Here is a 19,162-nt window from a genome sequence, read left to right on the forward strand (position 1 = left end):
CATGGAGCCAAACAAGCCCTTTAGAATATTTACTTTTGGAGGTCAGAGGACATTTCATTGGGTTCTTTCACTTAGTCCTTAGGTCTCTCCCCTTGACCGTGAGGAATGACCACGTTGGTCTCCTACAAGTTGGGAGGCCTTGAGGCTGAAGTGATTATTGTTTAACCTCCTAGATTCTCATGAAGGAAGGAACCAGAGTAGCACTTTCAGTTTCCTCCGAGATGATCTTTTCCAATGACTGATGAGGAGTCTGAATCAGAATGACTTAAGGGCTTGTTTGGATGGCTTGTGAGTCCTGTTCTCCTTTTCCTTCCCAAAGCCATGTTAGAGCAAGAGGTGAGCTTTGGGGTCTGCCTTTTAATTTGTTTCTATGGAAGTTTTCCTAAGAAAAATTTAGATCTGACTGACTTGTGTATAACTCCACAGTAGTGAGGCATAAAGATGGCAATTTATTGGCTCACATTTGAAGTATTATGAAACAAAATTAGAGATTTTGGGGTGCCTGGGTGGCTCAGTCAGTTCAGCGTCCAACTCTTGTTTTCGGCTCAGATCATGATCTCAGGGTTGTGAGATTGAGCCCCATGTCTCACTCGCGCTGGGTGTGGAGCCTGCTTAAGAATTCTCTCTCTTCCTCTGTCCCTCCCCACACTCACCTGCTCTCTCTCTCTCTCTCTAAAAAACAAAAGAAAAGAGAGAGATTTAAAAAATATGTATAATCTTTTCAAACTAATACTGTATCAAAAATACGTGCCAGTGGGTTAGGGTGCCGATACTTATTTCCATGGAGTGTGGGGGAGGTGTACCAGCTAGTTCACAGTAAGACTGTGACAACACCAGTGATTCCTTTGCCTTTTAGCTTTTCCACCTTCCAATTCAGGAGAACTAAATACGTTGGTTAAGAAAACAGAGTGAACGTTCTCCTCTAACTGTTCACTACCTTGTGAAAGATGGAGGCACTTTACATATCAAACAAGACAGGCCAGTGGCCCTGGACCAGGTAACAGGAAGCTGCGTGTCTGACCCTATCTTTCCTCTGGGGCTTTACTTTCGACCACCCCCTCAGTCCCAGTCACAGTGAACCACTTCCTGTTCCCACCTTTGGGCCTCACGGCCTGTTATACTTCTCTCCACTTGGAACCACCCTCTGCCATCTTGCCTCCGTCATGAAGGCACGGAAGGTTAATGGGACGGCCAACACAGACACTGGAGCCAGACTGGGTTCAGATCCCAATTCTGTCACTTAGTAGCTTTATGACCTTTGACAAATTACTTGTTAATTTCTTGGTGTCTCTGTTTTCTTAACTGTAAAATGGGGATCACATTCATGCTTACCTCATAGGATTTTTTTCTTTAAAGACTTTATTTATTTGAGAAAGAGAGTGAGCGAGGGAGAGAGAGCAGGAGCCAGGGGAGGGGCAGAGGGAGAGGGAGAAGCAGACTCCCTGCTGAGCAGGGAGCCCGACATGGGACTCGATCCCAGGACTCTGGGATCATGACCTGAGCCAAAGGCAGACGCTTAACTGACTGAGCCGCCCAGGCGCCCCTCATAGGATTTTTTTGAGGATGTATGCAAAGTTCTTAGAATGGTGACTCTGTCAGAAGTACTCTGTGTTTTGGCTATTATTATTATCATCTTTTGAGGTCCAGTCTATCCTGTAAGCCTATGAATGTTAACCATGATGGGATTTGGGGCCTGCAGACCTAGGTTTGAATCTGAACCCTGCCACGTGTGAGTTGGGTGACTTTAGATGGTTATTTAACTCCTTTGAATGTCATTTTCCTCATCAGAAGCACAGTATATCATATAGTTTCTGGGTGAGTCATGTGTGAACTGTGTGTGAAATGCCTGGTTTAGTACTTGACAACCGGAAGACTCGATGAGTGTTAGTTTCCATCTCCCCTCCACCCCCGGCACCACAGCCCCCAACATTCTGTTTATCACCTGATGCCCTGTACTTGCTTGGTTGCATCTCCTCCATTAAACTATATATTCCTTAGTTTTCTTTGTACATAGCATGCATTTCTTCTTTTATTTATTCAATGATTTTCTTACTCACTCATTTGTTCAATCATTTTATTCATTCATGCATGTTCCCTCTCGTTTGTTTATTCAAAAATCATTTACTGAGCATCTGCTAAGTGTGTTGGGCCCTGGGAATCTACGTTATTCCAGCTAGAGTTCAGGAGAGAAATGATGAGATCCTGAACTAGTCCAGTGACATTGGAGGCCAAGAGAAGGGAGTGGATTTAGGAGGCCTTCAGAGAGAGGCTTGGCCAGGCTTGTTGACCAATTGGATTTGGAAAGTGAGGGAAAGGAAGGAATCAAAGACAGTTTCTGGGATTCCCGTTTGAGGTACTGTGTGGATGTTGACACGATTAATTATTAAAATGGGCAACATAGGAGGTGGGAGAATTGGCAAGGCCCCAGAAGCGCACAGGGAAAAGGTGTCATGTGACAGCCAGCCTGGATTGGATACAGTAAGTTAGAGGTGCCGACGGATGTCTGGATGGAAATGTCCACTGGGAGGTGGCCAGGCTGCCTTCAAAGGCAGTTCTGATTCTGGATTCCTTTGCATGTGATATGGGAGTGATAGCCTAAACAGAATGAGTGCAGAGTGGAAGAGAGGAGGGCTGCCAGTAGCCCATTGGGGAACTCTCCTGATTCAAGTGGAAGGTGACAGTGAGTCTGTGGCTTCTGCCGAGAAGCCATGTGCAGTGCCTCACCAGAGAAACTACTCGTGTCCGCCACCAGGCATACTATTCACTGTGTACTCCAGGGCCAGCCCTGGGGGTATCAGTGCAGAGGAAGGGAGAAAACCCATTCCCCCAGTTGTGAGCCTCACCATGGAGTGCGCTTTCCCAAGACTGCCTTGTCACTGGCTCTCTCTTGCTTCTCAGGTTTCAGTTCAAATGTCACTTCCTCATAGAAGCCTTCCCTGATCACCTGAATGTGAAGTAGTCCCCACCAAAGACCTGTAGTCACTCTTGATTACATCATTCTGTTGTTTTCTTCATTATGCTTGCTCATTACCTTGTCTATTTATTTGCTCACATGTTTGTTTCCTGTCTCTTCCCACCATGATGTCAGTGAAACGGGGGACCTGGTGTCTCGTTCATTGCCCCATCTCTGATGTCTGCGGCAGGGCCTGGTCCTTAATAGGTTGAATGAATTAAGCAGGGTTGCCTGTTTACACTGGAATGAGAGGAAGTTGAGCTTGTTTGTTGGGGAAGGAAGCAGTTGGAGTTAGTAAGGGTGAGGGGCAATTGAACCAATGTCTTGGAGGAGGTAGGAGAAATAAGATCATGAAGACAGGAGAGTGTGATCCTTTTCTTTGAGACTGAGGGAAGTGGATGAATATATGGGTAGATTTCAAGGGGGCAGAGAACCAAGAGGAAGAATGTAAACCTGGTGGTCTTACTGTTTTGATGAAGTAGGAGGTAAGAGTTATCAGATGACAGAGGGGTAGCAGACTGGGAGGAAGTAGGTGGCTGGAGGTGAGAGGTGAAGGTCTGAAGATGATGGCATGAGTGGAAGATTCCTGAACCCTGTAGAACTCCGCCAAAGCTGGAACTCATAACCTGGTGATGGAACCAGTCACAGAAACGATGGGATTTTTCTTCAGTGGTAGGTGAGGCAAGAAGAAATGGAGGTGACAGGTTAAGTTGATCTGTGTTTGGAGGTTGACAGTTAGAAGTGTGTCAGTGGAACAGGAAATGAGGGGTGCTGGAGGTAGAGTTTTTGAAAGGTTCAAAGAAGTGAAGTCTAGAGGGAGAATAGGAAGGGTAGGATCAAAGTTCTGGTGGTTTTTCATCGAGTGGAAGAGCAAATTGGGTAAGAATGAGGAAGTGAGAAAAGGAAGGGTGGGCTGTGGTAATCAGAGGAGACTTCTAGTTTTCCATTTTAAAGAGCAGTTCCTGGATTGGGATCTGGTCACAGAGTGAGCACTTGTTGGTAAGAGATTAGGTCACAGGAACGAACAGCCTACGGCAAGGCCAGGGCATGGTAGGTCATTACCCATGAATGAGGTCCTTCTTGGATGGATCCGGAAAAAGTGGGAAAGAACACAGAGGAGGTTCCTAAAAATGTGGAAAGGAGAAGCAGGAAACCGGAGAGAAGGAAGGCATTCCAAGAAGTGAGGAGGAGGGAGTTGGTCACGAATTCCTAGGTTACAGGTGCTTGTTGGTAGGTTATTGTCTGGAGACTGTAGCGACCAGGAGACTTTGGTTTTCTCCTGGTCCTTAGAAATGGAAGTGCTGAGGGCGCCTGGGTGGCTCAGATGGTTAAGCATCTGCCTTTCGCTCAGGTCATGATCCTGGGGTCCTGGGATCGAGTCCCGCATCGGGCTCCCTGCTCAGTGGGGAGCCTGCTTCTCCCTCTGTCTCTCTCTCTCTCTGTCTCTTATAAATAAATAAATAAAATCTTAAAAAAAAAAAAGAAATGGAAGTGCTGAGGACATGAGCAGCTTGGACTTGTAAGGGTCACAAGGGAAGGGAAGAGTGGAGAAGCCAGGGCGTAGCCAAGATAGAGCTGTTGAGATGGGTGTGAGTGTGGGGCACTTGCTGGCTCTAGGAGGAGGGTTCCCAAGGCATAGTGGGAGGAAGGGTTGCAAGAGGGGATGGGAGAGCAAGGCTGGGGTCAGAGCCGAGTAGGGATGAGAGAACCCCGGGGGTGAATGATGCCTGGAGGGCGTTCAGCTTGGCAGACATTGTAGTTTGCGGGATGAGGGACACTGGGGCCATGAATAAAATGGGTCAAGCTCAGAGTTTCAGGTAACACTTAAAAAAAAAAAACAGCTTTATTGAAATATCTACATACTACACAACTTACCCAATTAAGTGTACTATTCACTGGTTTTAGTATATTTGCAGATATACACAACCATCACCACCATTTTATTTTTTTTAATTTTAAAAAAATTTTTAAAGATTTTATTTATTTTATCAGAGAGAGAGAGAGAGAGATATTGAGAGCACAAGCAAGGGGAGCGGCAGGCAGAGGGAGAGGGAGAAGCAGGCCTTCCGGCTGAGCAAAGGAGCCTGATGCGGGACATGATCCTAGGACCCTGGGACCATGACCTGAGCCAAAGGCAGACAGCTTAAACCACTGAGCCACCCAGGTGTCCCAGCCACAGTCAATTTTAGAAAGTTTTTATTATCTGATTTCATTGCCCTTTAGCTATCACTTCCCTGAACCCCTAAACTCCACCCCTCTACTTTCTACCCACCCCACCCAGTAACCATAAGCAACCAGTAATTTATTTTCTATTTTTATAAAAGAGTTCCTGATTCTGGACTTTCATGTGAATGGTCTTGTGTAATATGTGGACTAATTTGTGGATCATTTCTAACATGTTTTCAAGGTTCATCCAAGTTGTAGCCTGTATCAATACTTCATTCCTTTTTATTGTCAAATAACATTCCGTTGTATGGATGTACCACAGTTTGTTTATCCATTCATCCATTGATGGACATTTGGGTTATTTCCACCTTTTGGCTATTATGAATAATGCTGATATTTATATATTAGTTTCTCTGTGGAAATTTTCCTTTCTTTTGGGTGTACACTTAGGAGAATTGCTGGGTCAAATGGTGAGTCTATGTTTAATGGTTTGAGAAGATGCCGGATTGTTAGATGAGGTGGCCGCACAACTTTACGAATCCACCAGCAGTGTATGAGGGTTCCAATTTCTCTATATCCTTGCCCAAATTTGTTATTATCGGACTTTATGATTCTAGCCAGCCTAATGGGAGTGAAGTGGTGTCTCACTGTGGTTTTGATTTGCTTTCCTCTCATGACTCATGATATTGAACATCTTTTCATGTACTTATTGGCCGTTTCTCTATTTTCCCTGGAGGAATGTCTATGGAGGATCCTTTGCCTGTTTTTGAAATGAGTTGTCAGTTATCTGTTATCTTTATTAGTTATCAATGATCTTTTTATTATTATATTTATATATCTAATATATACATTTATTTTATTTTTTCCAGCTTTATTGAGGCATAGTTGACCAATAAAATTGTAAGATATTTAAAATGTACGATGTGAAGATTTGATAATATACATCCTACATATCCATTGTAAAAGGATTCCCCCATCAAGTTTCTTAATGCATCCATCACCTTCCTTTTACCCTATTTCTTTTTTTTTTTGGTGAGAATATTTTACTCTTTTAAAAATTTCAATTATACAATACAGTATTATCAACCATAGTCACCATGTTATATGTTATGTCCTTAAATTTTTTTTTATTACTGAGTTGGATGAGCTCTTTATATATTCTAGCTACAAGTCCCTTATCAGATACATGATTTGCAAATATTTTCTCCCATTCTGTGCATTGTCTTTTCACTTTCTTGATGGTGCCCTTTGAAGCACAGAAAGTTTTAATTTTCATGAAGTCTAAAGACTTTTTTTCTTTTGTTGCTCATGCTTTTGGTATATCTAAGAATCCTTTGCTAAATCCTGGGCCATGAAGATTTACCTCTGTGTTTTCTTCTTACATTTACGTCTTTGATCCATTTCTTTTTTTTTTAAGGATTTTTTATTTATTCATTTGAGACACAGAGATACAGAGAGAGGAGAGAGAGAGAGAATGAGTAGGGGCAGAGGGAGAGGGAGAAGCAGGCTCCCCGCTGAGCCAGGAGCCAGACGTGGGGCTCGATCCCAGGACCCTGGGATCATGACCTGAGCCGAAGGCAGCCGCTTAACCATCTGAGCCACCCAGGTGCTCCTCTTTGATCCATTTCAAGTTAATTTCTATAGATGGTATAAAGTAGGTAGACCTCTAACTTTATTCTTTTGCTTGTGGTTATCCACTTGTCCCAGAACCATTTGTTGAAGACTTTTTTCCCCCACTGAATTGTTTTGGCACCCTGTTGAAAATCAGTTGACCATAAAGGTATGGATTTATTTCTGGACTGTTAATTCTATGCTGTTAATCTGTTTGTTTATCCTTGTGCCACTTGCACACTGTCTTAAGTACTGTTGCTTTGTAGTAAGTTTTGAAATCAGGAAGTGGAAGTCTTCCTACTATGTTCTTTTTCAGGCTTGTTTTGACTAATCTGGGTCCCCTGCAATTAGAGAGGAGTTTTAGAATCTCAGTTTGTACAGAGAAGTCAGCTGAGATTCTGTTAAAGATTGCATTGAATCTATAGATCAGTTTGAGCAGAATTGCTGTCCTAACAATGTTGTCTTCCAGTCCATGAACATGGAATGTTTTTCCATTTATTTAGATCTTCTCTAATTTCTTTCAGTGATCTTCGGTAATTTTCAGAGTATATGCTTTGTACTTCTTTTGTTAATTTAATCCTAGGTATTTTACCCTTTTGATGCTATTGTTCAGGTAGTATTTTGATGGGAAGTTGTGGTAGAACTTCTGCAAAGCCCCCTTACCGGGTGAAGGGCTAGAGTAAATTGAAAAAAATCTTCCCAGTTGTTGGCAGGAAAGAAGAGCAGGGCATTTCCTGCTGTTCTTCAGGGGGCTGTGTTCTCATGTCCTTCATGATTCTGTGGCAGGGCACTGAGGGATACATTGACCTCCAAAGAACCCCACACCCCCAAGTACCAATGGTTTCCCCTCTTTTCCATCCTAATCCAAAAGCTGTGTGGTGATGGGGGTGGGGGAAGGGAGGGAATAGTTGTAGATAGCCTTTGGTTACTAGGAATGCAATCTGATTGGATGAATTCACACTAATATTTAAATTACTAATACCCTTCCCCCAACCTCAAGATTTATCTGCTTTTCTAGAAGAGGAAAAGGAGTAGCCCAGACACATTACTAGGTAGGAGAACCTTAATAGCATAAAAAAGGAAGGAGACCATTGAGATAATGTGAAAAATGTTCTTGGGTTTGATCTGGGAGGGTAGGGTGGTTTTGGGGAGAGAGGATGTCACAAGTTAGGAAGTCTAGTATTACCTGTGTGTCTGCTCTGGTGTCAGCTTTTCTGTCTTACATCTGCTTTTTATGGCTTCTTTTCTTCAATTCTCTTTCTTCTGGTCATGTTCTCCGCACCCCACCCCCCCCGCCGCCCCGCTATCCCTCAGGGGCTGTCCTTAGTGTGTATATGATGGGAAGTAGAGGTCAGACCCACAACATACATGCCTATGTGTCCAGAGTGGCTAAGTCTAAGGTAGTCCTTTTCCTAAATACTACCTAAATAGTTGTGAGATTAAAATTTGATGTATTTTTTTTGTTCCTGAATTTTAAACCCCCCAATTTGGCCTGACGTCATCTTCTCCACCATTAATGGAACCCATATGTTGTTGAGGTTAGCATGTTAGTGGTTTCATTGTTTTTTGGACTATGAACCAGTAGTTTTTGACTGCTAATAAACCTTAAAAAGGCATGTGTTCTCCTCTTTAATTTTTTTCTTTTGTGATAAATGGTGGAAAACTTAAATGATAATTTTATTTGTGCTTCCAACTTTAACTGAACTTCAGATTTCTTCTAGTTTTTCCATTTTGGTTTGTCTTTTTTTTTTTTTTAGGTAGGCTCCACACCCAGCCTGGGGCCCAATGTGGGGCTTGAACTCATGATTCTGAGATCAAGACCTGAACTGAGATCAAGAATTGGATGCTTAACTGACTGAGCCACCCAGGCTCCCCTTAGTTTGTCCTTTTTAAGTTCTAAGATCAGACTGAGGAAGACCTTGGGCGGGCTTTACAGGGGGTTCTGCACAAGCTGTACGAAAACATGGAAACTGGACTGAGGTGGAACAGCCGTGCTCTCTCAAGGATACAGCTTGTTTTCCTTTTTCTTTTTGGATGCGCTCTTTTGATTGCCCACATTGGGATCTACCTCAAGCTACCTTGAGGAAAGGGGTGCGTGGGAAGTCAGGAGACGCTGCAGCCTTAAGCCACTGGCCAGTCTGGGTACTGGCTCCAGGCGGCTCTGTGGATGTCAGCAGCTGAAGCCAGCTCCATAATTCAGCTTTTCTGGTGGCCAGTTTCTTTAATATCTCATGAGAACTTTTTGAAGATTTTTATTTATTTCAGAAAGAGAGAGATAGTGAAAGAGAGCACGAGTGGGGAGAGGGAGAAGCAGGCTCCCCACTGAGCAGGGAGCCCGACATAGGGCTCGATCCCAGGACCCCGGGACCGTGACCTGAGCCGAAGGCAGAGGCTCAACCGACTGAGCCACCCAGGCGCCCCCTCTTATGAGAACTTTTATCTTCATCGTGGCTTCTGTTTAAGTGCAAGCTCTGGTCCCTCAGAACTCCAGCTGTGATGTCATTACCCCTCCCTTTCTCTTTCATCATTTCCCAACTTCAGGTCCCAGGGAACTGGCAAGTCTCCCAGTGCATCCTGGGCCAAATATGGGAGGGAGTGCCAGCCCTTCCTTCGGTGCCAGGCTGTGCCTCAGGGGCCTGACTAACCTGTGGACTGACTTCACTGGCATCTGATGCTTATCACGGATGCCATCACCTGTGTCTAGGAACGGTCCCCCCGCCTCACCATCCCCCCCCGCCTCGTGATACAGAGTAGGGCTACCTGTAGAGATGCCCCTCCAGCAGGACCTTGGCTGACAGTTTCCGCCTAGAGGAGATTTGGGGAGGCCATGGCCCCACTCCCAGATCTGCCCAATGCAGCGGGAAGGACATAGGTGGTACTGAGAACAGATATGAGAAAAACTGGTACGGAATTAAACTTTGACTCTAAAACAACCTCACTGACGGCATATCTTTATGAGATGAAAGTAAGAAGTCAGTAATTTTTCATTTATATAGAAAAATTGCTGAACATTGGAGAAGGAAGTAAGACAGTAAAATTAATGTAGTTGTTTGTTTTCTTGGAAGGGGGAATATAAAAGTAACTGAGCACATAGGGTTTTACTTTTTAAAAAAATAACATAGCCTTTTCAGACTTTAAAAGTAACAAATGCATTGTAAACTTTTAGAAAAATACAGAAAAAAGCGATTAGAAATGACCACCGCTAACTTGCTATGTGTAGGCTCCAGTTCTCAAGTAAATAAGTAAAGAAATAGAAACATAATGGGACACCTGGGTGGCTCAGTTGGTTAAGCATCTGCCATCAGCTCGGGTGGTGATCCCACGGTCCTGGGATCGAGTCCCGCATCAGGCTCCTTGTTCACAGGGAGCCTGCCTCTCCTTCTGCCTCTGCCGCTTCCCCTGCTCATTCTCTCTCTCTCTCTCTCTCTCTGACAAACAAATAAATAAAATCTTTAAAAAAGAAAAAAAGAAAAACATACTTAGAAAAATCACTTGACAATACTTCTTGAACAGTCCCTATCATTTAATATTCTTCTATAACCTAATTTGTAGTGGTATAAGCTGGTCTGTTACACAGCAGTACCATCATTCATTTTTTCTAATCTACTGATGGACATTTAGGTTTCCATTTTATTTGATCTATTTTTTAAAAACACTGCATTGGGAACATTCTTTCATACAGAATTTTTTTTTGCATATGTCTAATTGATTTTTTTAGGTTGAGTTCCCAGATGTGGAATAATTGAGTCAAAGAACATGAGCAATTTAAAAATTCTTTTGAAACATATGGCCAAATCGTCTTTCAGGAATATTGAAATAGCTCTCATCCCTACCAGCAGCAATCAGTCCCATTTCTCATGATCTTTGCCAGTGTGGATATTATCATCAAAAAAACATTCTGATTTAATAGGCGCAAATATGGTATCTTATTTTTTATTTGCATTTCTGTTTATAGCAAGGTTAAACATTTTAAATAGATCATTGACCTTTTTTCCAAAACTTTTTAAATGTGGTAAGAATATATAAAATTTAGCATTTCCCCATTTTACGTGTACAGTTCACTAGTATGTATATTCACAGTGATGTGTAACATCTCCAGATTGGTTTCATCTGGCCAAACTGAAACTCTGCACCCATTTACGAGAGCTCTCCATTTCCCCTTGGCAACCACCATCCTACCTTCTGTTTCTGTGAATTTGACTAGTTTAGAAACCTCAGGTAAGTAAGTAGAATCATAAAGTATCTGGTTTTTGTGTATGTGACTGATCATTTCATTTAGATTAATGTCCTCAGGGTTCATCCATGTTGTAGCATGTGTCACAGTTTCCTTCCTTTTAAAAGCTGAATAGTATTCCATTGTGTATACATACCACATCTTGCTCATTCGTTTGTCAGCAGACACTTGGGTTGCTTACCCTTCTTGGCTTTAGGAATAATGCTTCTATGAACACAGGTGTGCAAATATCTCTTCGAAATCCTGCTTTCAGTTCTTTTGGATGTATACCCAGAAGTAGAATTGCTGGACTATATATATAGTAGTTTTATTTTTAATCTTTAAAAATTTATTTAAGTAATCTCTATCCCCAATGTGGGGTTTGAACTCACGACCCTGAGATCAAGAATCTCATGCTCTTCCAACTGAGCCAGTCAGGCACCCCTATTTTTAATTTTTTAAGGAACCTCCATACCGTTTTCTACAGGAGCGACACGATTTTACATTCCCATTGGCACAAAGATTCCAATTTCTCCATATCCTCACCAGTACTTGTTTTCTGTCTTTTTGATAGTAGCCTTCCTACTGGAGGTGAGGTAATAACTCATTGTGGTTCTGATTTGCATTTCCCTAATGATTAGTGATACGATCTTTTCATGTGCTTTTTGGCTATTTGTATATCATCTTTGGAGAAAGGTCTGTTTGGGTCCTTTGTCCAGTTTTTAATCAGGTTGTTTGTTTTTTGTTGTTGAGTTTGACCTTTATTGTTTTTGTTTTGTGAATTATTATAATTTTGCTTATTTTTCTACAGAAATATTCTTTGGTATGGATTTATAAGACCTTTCCATAAATTAAATATTAATCCTTTGTCATGTACAAATATTATTATCATATAATATTTGTCTTTATATCCCTTTGAAACATACAACAGGTTTAAATTTTCATATGGTCATGTCTATCACTTTTCTCAAATTTTTTTCTATTTTTATGTGTATATGAGGGTGGAGAGGTGTTTACTAACTGTAGTACTAGGACCACTTCCTCTGGGGTTCCTAGAGGGCTCTTTGGGGCCTTCAGCACCCTAGGGCATTTCGCAGGGCAGCACAATGGCCACAGCATAAATCCCCTGGCATGGTGAGCCTTTCCTCTGCTAGGCAGTGAGCTGGTGAGACACAGGTGTAGACAGAACATCACTCCTTCCTCTGTGCACACTGCAGGGGACTGTGTATAGGTGGGAGGAGATTCTCCTCTTGAAGGGTGGGCAGTAAGCTTTTTCGAACCCCAAATTGACATGTTCTTGGATACTCCTGAAAGTAGCCATCCTTCTCTCTCCTCCCACCTTCTTGGAGACCTCTGAAACTGACCCAGGCTATTCAGCCAACTCCTTCTGTGGGCCCTCTCCTCGAGTGCTCACTGGGATTCCTACCCTACACCCTTTCAGTACCAGGGCTTGGGTCTAACCTTCTTATAAAAGCCCTCTCTGGAGGCAGAATCCTAACAGGAAAGGAAATGGGGATGGAGCGCCTGGGTGGCTCAGTCGGTTAAGCGTCTGCCTTCGGCTCAGGTCATGATCCCAGGGTTCTGGGATCAAGTCCTGCATCGGGCTCCCCGGGGAGCCTGCTTCTCCTTCTCTCTCTGCCCCTCCTCCTGCTTGTGTTCTCTGTCTTGCTCACTCTCTCAAATAAATAAATAAAATACTAAAAAAAAAAAAAAAAAAGAGGAAAGGAAATGGGGACTGATGCCTTTCCTCAAACACAGTTGACCCAGAGCGGAGTCTCTTCAACATTAAAACGGTAGTGTATTGTTGTGAAGGCTCGAAGATGAAGGTGAAAGGCATCAGAAGAGGCCAGGTGTCCAGCTGAGATGGTGAGACATGGCGACACCTAATGGAAAGGTGGCATCTTTTTTACTTATTTGTTTCCTCCGCATACAGCTTGCGGGCCTGTCTCCAGGCTCAAGCCCCAGCTCCTGGAATCTGGCCACGTCTCCAGAAGGGAGAAGAGGTTAGATGTATTTTGTTTGAGGGTTGACCACTTCTTCTAACATAGCAAAAAAACCCAAACAAATATACAAACAAAAAAACCCAAGAAAGCTATAGCAGTTGTTTTCTAATAAAAATACACTCCTGTCCCCTTCCTGTTACAAAGGCTCTGCCCACTGTGAGGTTAGTTAAAGATCTTCCTGCACGTTCTTCTAGGAGCACATGAGACTTCTCTTGGCTTTTGTGTGGGAAATATGGAAAGACATATCTATTTGGTTTATGAAATTGTATATTGTTACAGTGAGTCAATAACTCTAGATCTTCGATAAAACCAGTTTTATTCTGTTTAGGATGTCCTTGTGGCTTTGATATAAATTCCAGTCTAGTTCATGATTAACAAGTTTGTTGTGTTAATCAGCCTTTGACACGGGGTGGTGAGGAAACCCGAAACTATGCTACTGAAAGCCCCCCCACCCCCATTTTCATTTTAGAGAATTCTCTGAGATCTCTGAGAAAACTCGAGAATGATGTAAACTATACTTGTATTCCTTATTTCACCATTAGGAAAAGTACGTAATCCCTTCTCTTTCTACCCACGTGTATAGTCCACAGACTCTCAGCCAGTAGTTTGCTTGTCAGAGAGGAGACTGCCTATAGGTATGCAGACCAAGCTTAACATTATGAAATTTTTTTCCTGCTGATCTAAGAGAGAGCTTTATTAATGTATAGAATTGAACACACAACATTTGATTGCTCCATAGGTAGGGTCTGCCAACTACTGCCGCCTGTTTTTGCAGATAAAGTTTTGCTGGAACATAGCCATCTGCGTTAGATTACTTAGCATCTGTGGGCTTTCTCACTATAAATTGCAGACTTGAAGTTGTAACAGACGCCGTTTGGCCTGCAAAACCTCAAATATATACTACCTGACCCTTCACAGAAAAAATTTGCCACGCCCCACTCTATAGAATTCTTTGTTTCACAGACATTTTGTATTTTAAATCCATCAGAGCTGTTCTCAGTGGTGGATCTCTCTGGGCATCTCCATTCTCTCCATCTCACTGCCAACCAGCATCCCCCTCCGGCCCGTCATGGCTACTCTGCTCCCCCCCACCCCCAGCATCTGACTCACCAGGGCTCCAACTCTCGCCAGACTCTGCCTGGCCTTCCAGTTTGAGTACCTGTCATCATCCAGCTACCTTGGATTTGCCATGTCTCAAACTCCCAATCCCCAGTGCAGACTGATGTTCACCTTGGTCTGCTCAGCAATGGACAGGAGGGAAGGAGGAGCACAGGTTCATCTTTCAGAGACTGTGGATAGCCAGAGAGATTTGCTCTCAGAGGATTTGGGTGCGAGGCCATGAGAGACGTATCTGTTCCAGTATGGAACTTCCAAATCACTGAGTGTTGGTATCTTATTTTTCAGATTGATTGTGTCCTGTGCTGAAGATGTTTCCAGAACAACAGAAAGAGGTATGTCATCACAAATCTGAAAATAAATAATCAATGCATTTTGACTCACTGCAGGTTAGCTCTTCATTCACTAACCATCAGTCTGTGGTAGAGAGTCAAGATACTTCAGGGCATCCTAGAGGAGGGCTAACAAAAGTAAAACACCTGCCCCCCTGCCCCCACCGCCCCCATGCCCCCCTGCCCCCACCGCCCCCATGCCCCCCATTCCCCAGCATTGGTGTGTCCTCGGCCCTCATTCCTCGGTTCCAGTGACTGAGCTGGCTCTTGGCTCACTCCCACCCGCTCCTTATAAATGTATCTTGTTCCATGACTCAGATTTCTCCAGGCTCTGACTCCCACCCTTCGCTTTGAACAGTCTCCCTCTGGCTTTCTTGGTTTTCTCCTCTGTTGCCTCATACGTGAATCCCCCTACCTCTCGTAACAACCCAGGGGAACTATCCGCCCTTAGTTTCAGTTTTACCTTGCTTATTGCTTCTTAGATCTTTTGGCTTGGTTTCACACAGTTCAGAGAACACTGTCCTTTCCTGAACCCAGCCTGATTGATCTCCCAGGTCTCCAATCTCAGCTTCTGGAGCTTCATCTAACTAGGAAGAGGGTAGGACAATCACCACACCAACCCTTTGCTAAGTGACCCTCTCTTGAAAGTTTTGTTTGTTTGTTTGTTTTTAGAGGGAGAGAGAGAGGTGGGGGGCGGGCAGAGGGAGCGAGAGAATCTTAAGCAGGTTAAGTAGGCTCCATGCTCAGCGAGGAGCCTGACACAGAGCTCTATCTCACGACCCTGAGATCATGACCTGAGCGGAAATCAAGAGTCTGAAGCTTAACCAACTGAGCCACCCAGATGCTCCTTGAAAGTACCCGTTTGTCCTACTCTGCCTACTGTTCCACGCACATTGTCACTAGGTGAGCCTAATGAAACTGCATAGTGGCAGAGGAACTTTTTAGGGAGTATACACACACACACACACACACACACACACACACACACACACACACGTGGCCACATGGTCCTTCGTTTGCCTTGCCCAACTTTAAAGCACTATATACCCCAAAAAATCCATTTCAGAGAATCCTTCCAGAAGCTTCTTTGCTAGATCTCACATCCTTTCTTTCAGCCCTGTCTTTGGGTTCAGATTCTTCTCATTAATCTAACCCACTTCCACTGTTTAATTCCATGTTGGGCTCTGCATTTTCTTTTTTATTATTTTTTGGACTCCCCCATTTTCAAAGACAGTGTTTTGGTTTATTTGTTTTTTAACTTTTTGGGTATAACATATATACAGTAAAATGCATCAAATGCCCTAATCTTATGTGTATAGCTCAGCAGATTATCTCTTATGTGTACACCTGTGTGACCACACTCAGACTGAGGTGCAGATGTTTCCAGCACCCCAGAAGGTACTGTGCATCCCTTTCTAGTCAGTCCCCCTATTTTCCCTATAGCGCTAACCCCATACGATACAAGACTTTTCTCCTGTCTCTGTATTAAATAATACTGGGATCAAGGTGTTTCTTTCAGGAAATGCCTTCCTTCTCTGTGAAGTTGGCCAAACTGCAGGTCCCCACATGACTTCTCTCACTGCTGACACTAATTACAATTTCAAGGGTTCCTCAAACCATCCTCAGTTTTAATAATTTACAAGAAAGACTCACAGAACTCATGGAGACAGCTGTTAGACTCACAGTTATGGTTTATTACAGGGAAAGGACACAAATTAGAACCAGCCAAAAGAAGGGATGCAGAAGTTAGAGTTGGGGAGGGGTCCAAGTCCAAATGTGGAGCTCCAGCTCGTCTTCTCCTTATGGAGTTGCTGGAGTTAAGCTGCCGCCATTGATGTGTAATGATATGCATAGGGGAGCTCAGCAGGGCCTTTGGTATCCAGTTTTTACTGGGGCCCAGTCACAAACTGCCTGTGTGGCTGACTTTTAGTCTCCAGTCCTCCTGGGGTCAGGCTAATATCATTAGTTTCCAGTTCCTCCAAAGGTTGCAGTTGGTACAGTGTGGTCCTAAAACCCCATCATATTTGCATTGTTGGCCAAAGCCCAGGCTAGCAAAGTTACCCTTGTCAGGCAGGACATGCCAGGGGCCTAGAGATCACCTCCCAGGAGCCAAGGGCAGAGACCAGACCTCCCTCTGGGTGAGGTGAATTCTTTACTACACACCTACATCGGCCTGACGAGAGTGAAGGTGTGTGATCGCCGGCACATTCCAAAGGCACATTTTTTTTTTTTTAAAGATTTTATTTATTTATTTGACAGAGAGAGACACAGCAAGAGGGAACACAAGCAGGGTGAGTGGGCGAGGGAGAAGCAGGCTTCCCATGGAGCAGGGAGCCTGACGCAGGGCTCGATTCTAGGACCCTGAAATCATGACCTGAGCCGAAGGCAGATGCCTAACCCACTGAGCCAGCCAGGTGCCGCATCCAAAGGCACATTTTAAAAGTTGTTCTCTTAGGGGGAAAAGACTGCCAATGAAAGCAACAAAGACTTTTTTTTTCCAATTAGAAGAACGTTTATTTAAAATTTTTAAAATTTTTAATTTTCTAAAGTTTTTGCTTAGTTGGCTTAATCACTGGATTTTTATTACAAACTCACTTCAATTAAAAACTATACAAATTTTAACCAACTACATAAATTATTTTATTGACCTTGCAAAAGTCCTTTAAAGATTATTTATTTATTTATTTGATGGGGGGAGCTTAAGTGGGGAGAGGGGCGGAGGGAAAGGAGAGAATCTTAAGCCGCCTCTGTGCTCAGTGTGGAACCCGACCCAGGGCTTGATCTCACGACTCTGAGATCATGACCTGAGCCGAAATCAAGATTCGGACACTTCACTGACTGGAGCCATCGAAGTGCCCCCCCAAAGTCCTTTATTATAAATAATTATATGATAATATTATAACATTAAGGAATTTTAAACTAGAAAGTCCTTCAACTGAAAAGGAAAAAAAGAGAAGAAAGAGATTAAATGTTTGGAGGTTTAGAACTCTGTCAGCAAGAACAAGCATAGTCAGGCTAGGTTCTGGATGTATTGTAATATAGTGCTTTTCAGCACATATCAGCCCATTGTTTACCCGTGGCCAGAGTGATCTTCTGGCGTCTAACACATTGCTCTGAGAACGAAGTCAAAACTCCTAAATGTGGTTTCTAAGGCCCTGTATGATCGGACCCTGCTTCTTTCCCCAGGCTCGCCTTCTGCCTCTCCCTCTCCCCCGATGTGCTTCTCACTTCTTATTCTGGAGCTTGTTCTGCAGATTTGAATGCTTTGTGCACCCTGGGCCCCTGGGCTTTCACAGATGTTTCTCCCACTGCTTGGAATAATCTCTCTTCCCCCAGACTTCACTCCATGTTGACTGGCTAACTCCTCCTTATCCTCAGGCCTCCGCTTAGAAGCCAAGAAGAGGCTTTTCTAAAGAATCAATTTCACAAGGTATTTTTATCTCACCACCTACCCTGTAGTCAGTGCAGTTAGAAGTGGAGGAGGTTTTGGTTAAGCCTTTAAATATCCTAGTGCTTGGTTGATGTTTAGTGGAAATAGCTCAGGTCCCACCTGACTGCATATGTAAGGGCAGAATGTACTATCACTGATTGTTCTAGCATCTAGACCGAGGACGCAATGTGTGTAAAGCACTTTCCACTTAATTAGCAGACTTTACTAATTAATCTTGACATTGGTACATGAATTGAGACCTATTTACCATCCTTGCTTAAAATTCAGACAGCTTAGGAGTGACGTGTTGGTTCCACCTAACTGGTAGCTCCAGCCTAGAAGTTTGGTAAATTTTTTTTTTTTTAATAGATGTGGGGGGTGGGTAACCAAATGGAGTCTCTCTTGTTAAAATAGCTTTATTATTGCAATAAATCTAGAGAGAAGAGAACAGGGAGTGAGAGTCTCCCTTGTTAGTTAAACACGTTCCATTTGCACATTGGCTTGGATTCCCAGGAGAGCAGTATCCAAGCTGATGGATCTTCCCCATAAAAAGGCCTTGGCATTGGGCCATTGTAAAATTAAAATGAATTCAGATTCATTCATGCATGCAACTTTAATTTACAATTAAAATATTATGGTTACATATTTTAATAAGAATAATTAGATGGACCCAACTGAATCAACTCTTCTGTTTAATGAGACAGAACCCAGAATCCTAATGAAAAGGCAGGTGGCTGTGTCAGGAAACACGTTTCAGGCTGTCTTTCGTGGAGTCAGGCATTTTCATCCTCTTTATATTCCAATGTCCGGAGCAAGCAGTTTGATTTTTTTCTGCGTTGCTAAAGACCCTTGCTTGCTGCCACGTTGAGCTCCTCTTCTGTGATGTGTGAATAAATAGTTCGCTCCTGCTGGACCGTGTTTCATGGGCTCCTACACTCTGGTCCCTCCAAGGCACTGGGTTTGTTCCTCTGCCCCGGGCTCCTGTGGCATGAACGGGGTGGCCCTGCCTATGTGATATGACTGCGAGGGTGGGCTGAAACCCCTTTTGTGTGTGTGGCTCTTGGGGGTGGGATGTATATCTCCCTTGCTGTCCTGGATCACAATGGCCGCATTCTGCCTTGAGAAATTTATACCTTTAGGGTAAGGGTTTTTCTTCCATGTATACATACTTCACACTGGACAGCAACGACCGGTTATTGACACCTTAGTGGCAGTAAATCCCTCAGCTCTGTGGCAGCAGATATCCTGACTGGAGCCGACGCAGGGGGGGCCCAGGGGAATTCCAGGCACCCTGAGGACCCGGTCGTCCAGGGAGGAGACAGGGCCCTGCAAGGACGG

The 19,162-nt window shown here is 43.6% G+C and overlaps 1 protein-coding gene across 3 annotated transcripts in view; it reads left to right on the plus strand.

The window, feature by feature from the left end:
• The window catches only part of SNX10 (sorting nexin 10), a 66,924-nt gene that overhangs the window by 23,367 nt on the left and 24,395 nt on the right, over nt 1-19,162 (plus strand). For 2 of the 3 annotated variants that reach the window (XM_028119266.2, XM_028119267.2), the window contains one exon: nt 14,351-14,397. In XM_028119266.2, the coding sequence (XP_027975067.1) occupies nt 14,374-14,397 (24 nt within the window). In that variant the 5' untranslated portion in view covers nt 14,351-14,373. Of the gene's footprint in view, nt 1-10,871; nt 10,949-14,350; nt 14,398-19,162 lie in introns of those variants that run through there. The other variant, XM_088018586.1, reaches the window with a different exon arrangement.

This window comes from Eumetopias jubatus, unplaced genomic scaffold (assembly GCF_037043125.1).
Source record: "Eumetopias jubatus isolate StellerSeaLion01/CBP00866 unplaced genomic scaffold, mEumJub1_p1.0 scaffold_14, whole genome shotgun sequence".
Taxonomy (NCBI): Eukaryota; Metazoa; Chordata; class Mammalia; order Carnivora; family Otariidae; genus Eumetopias; species Eumetopias jubatus.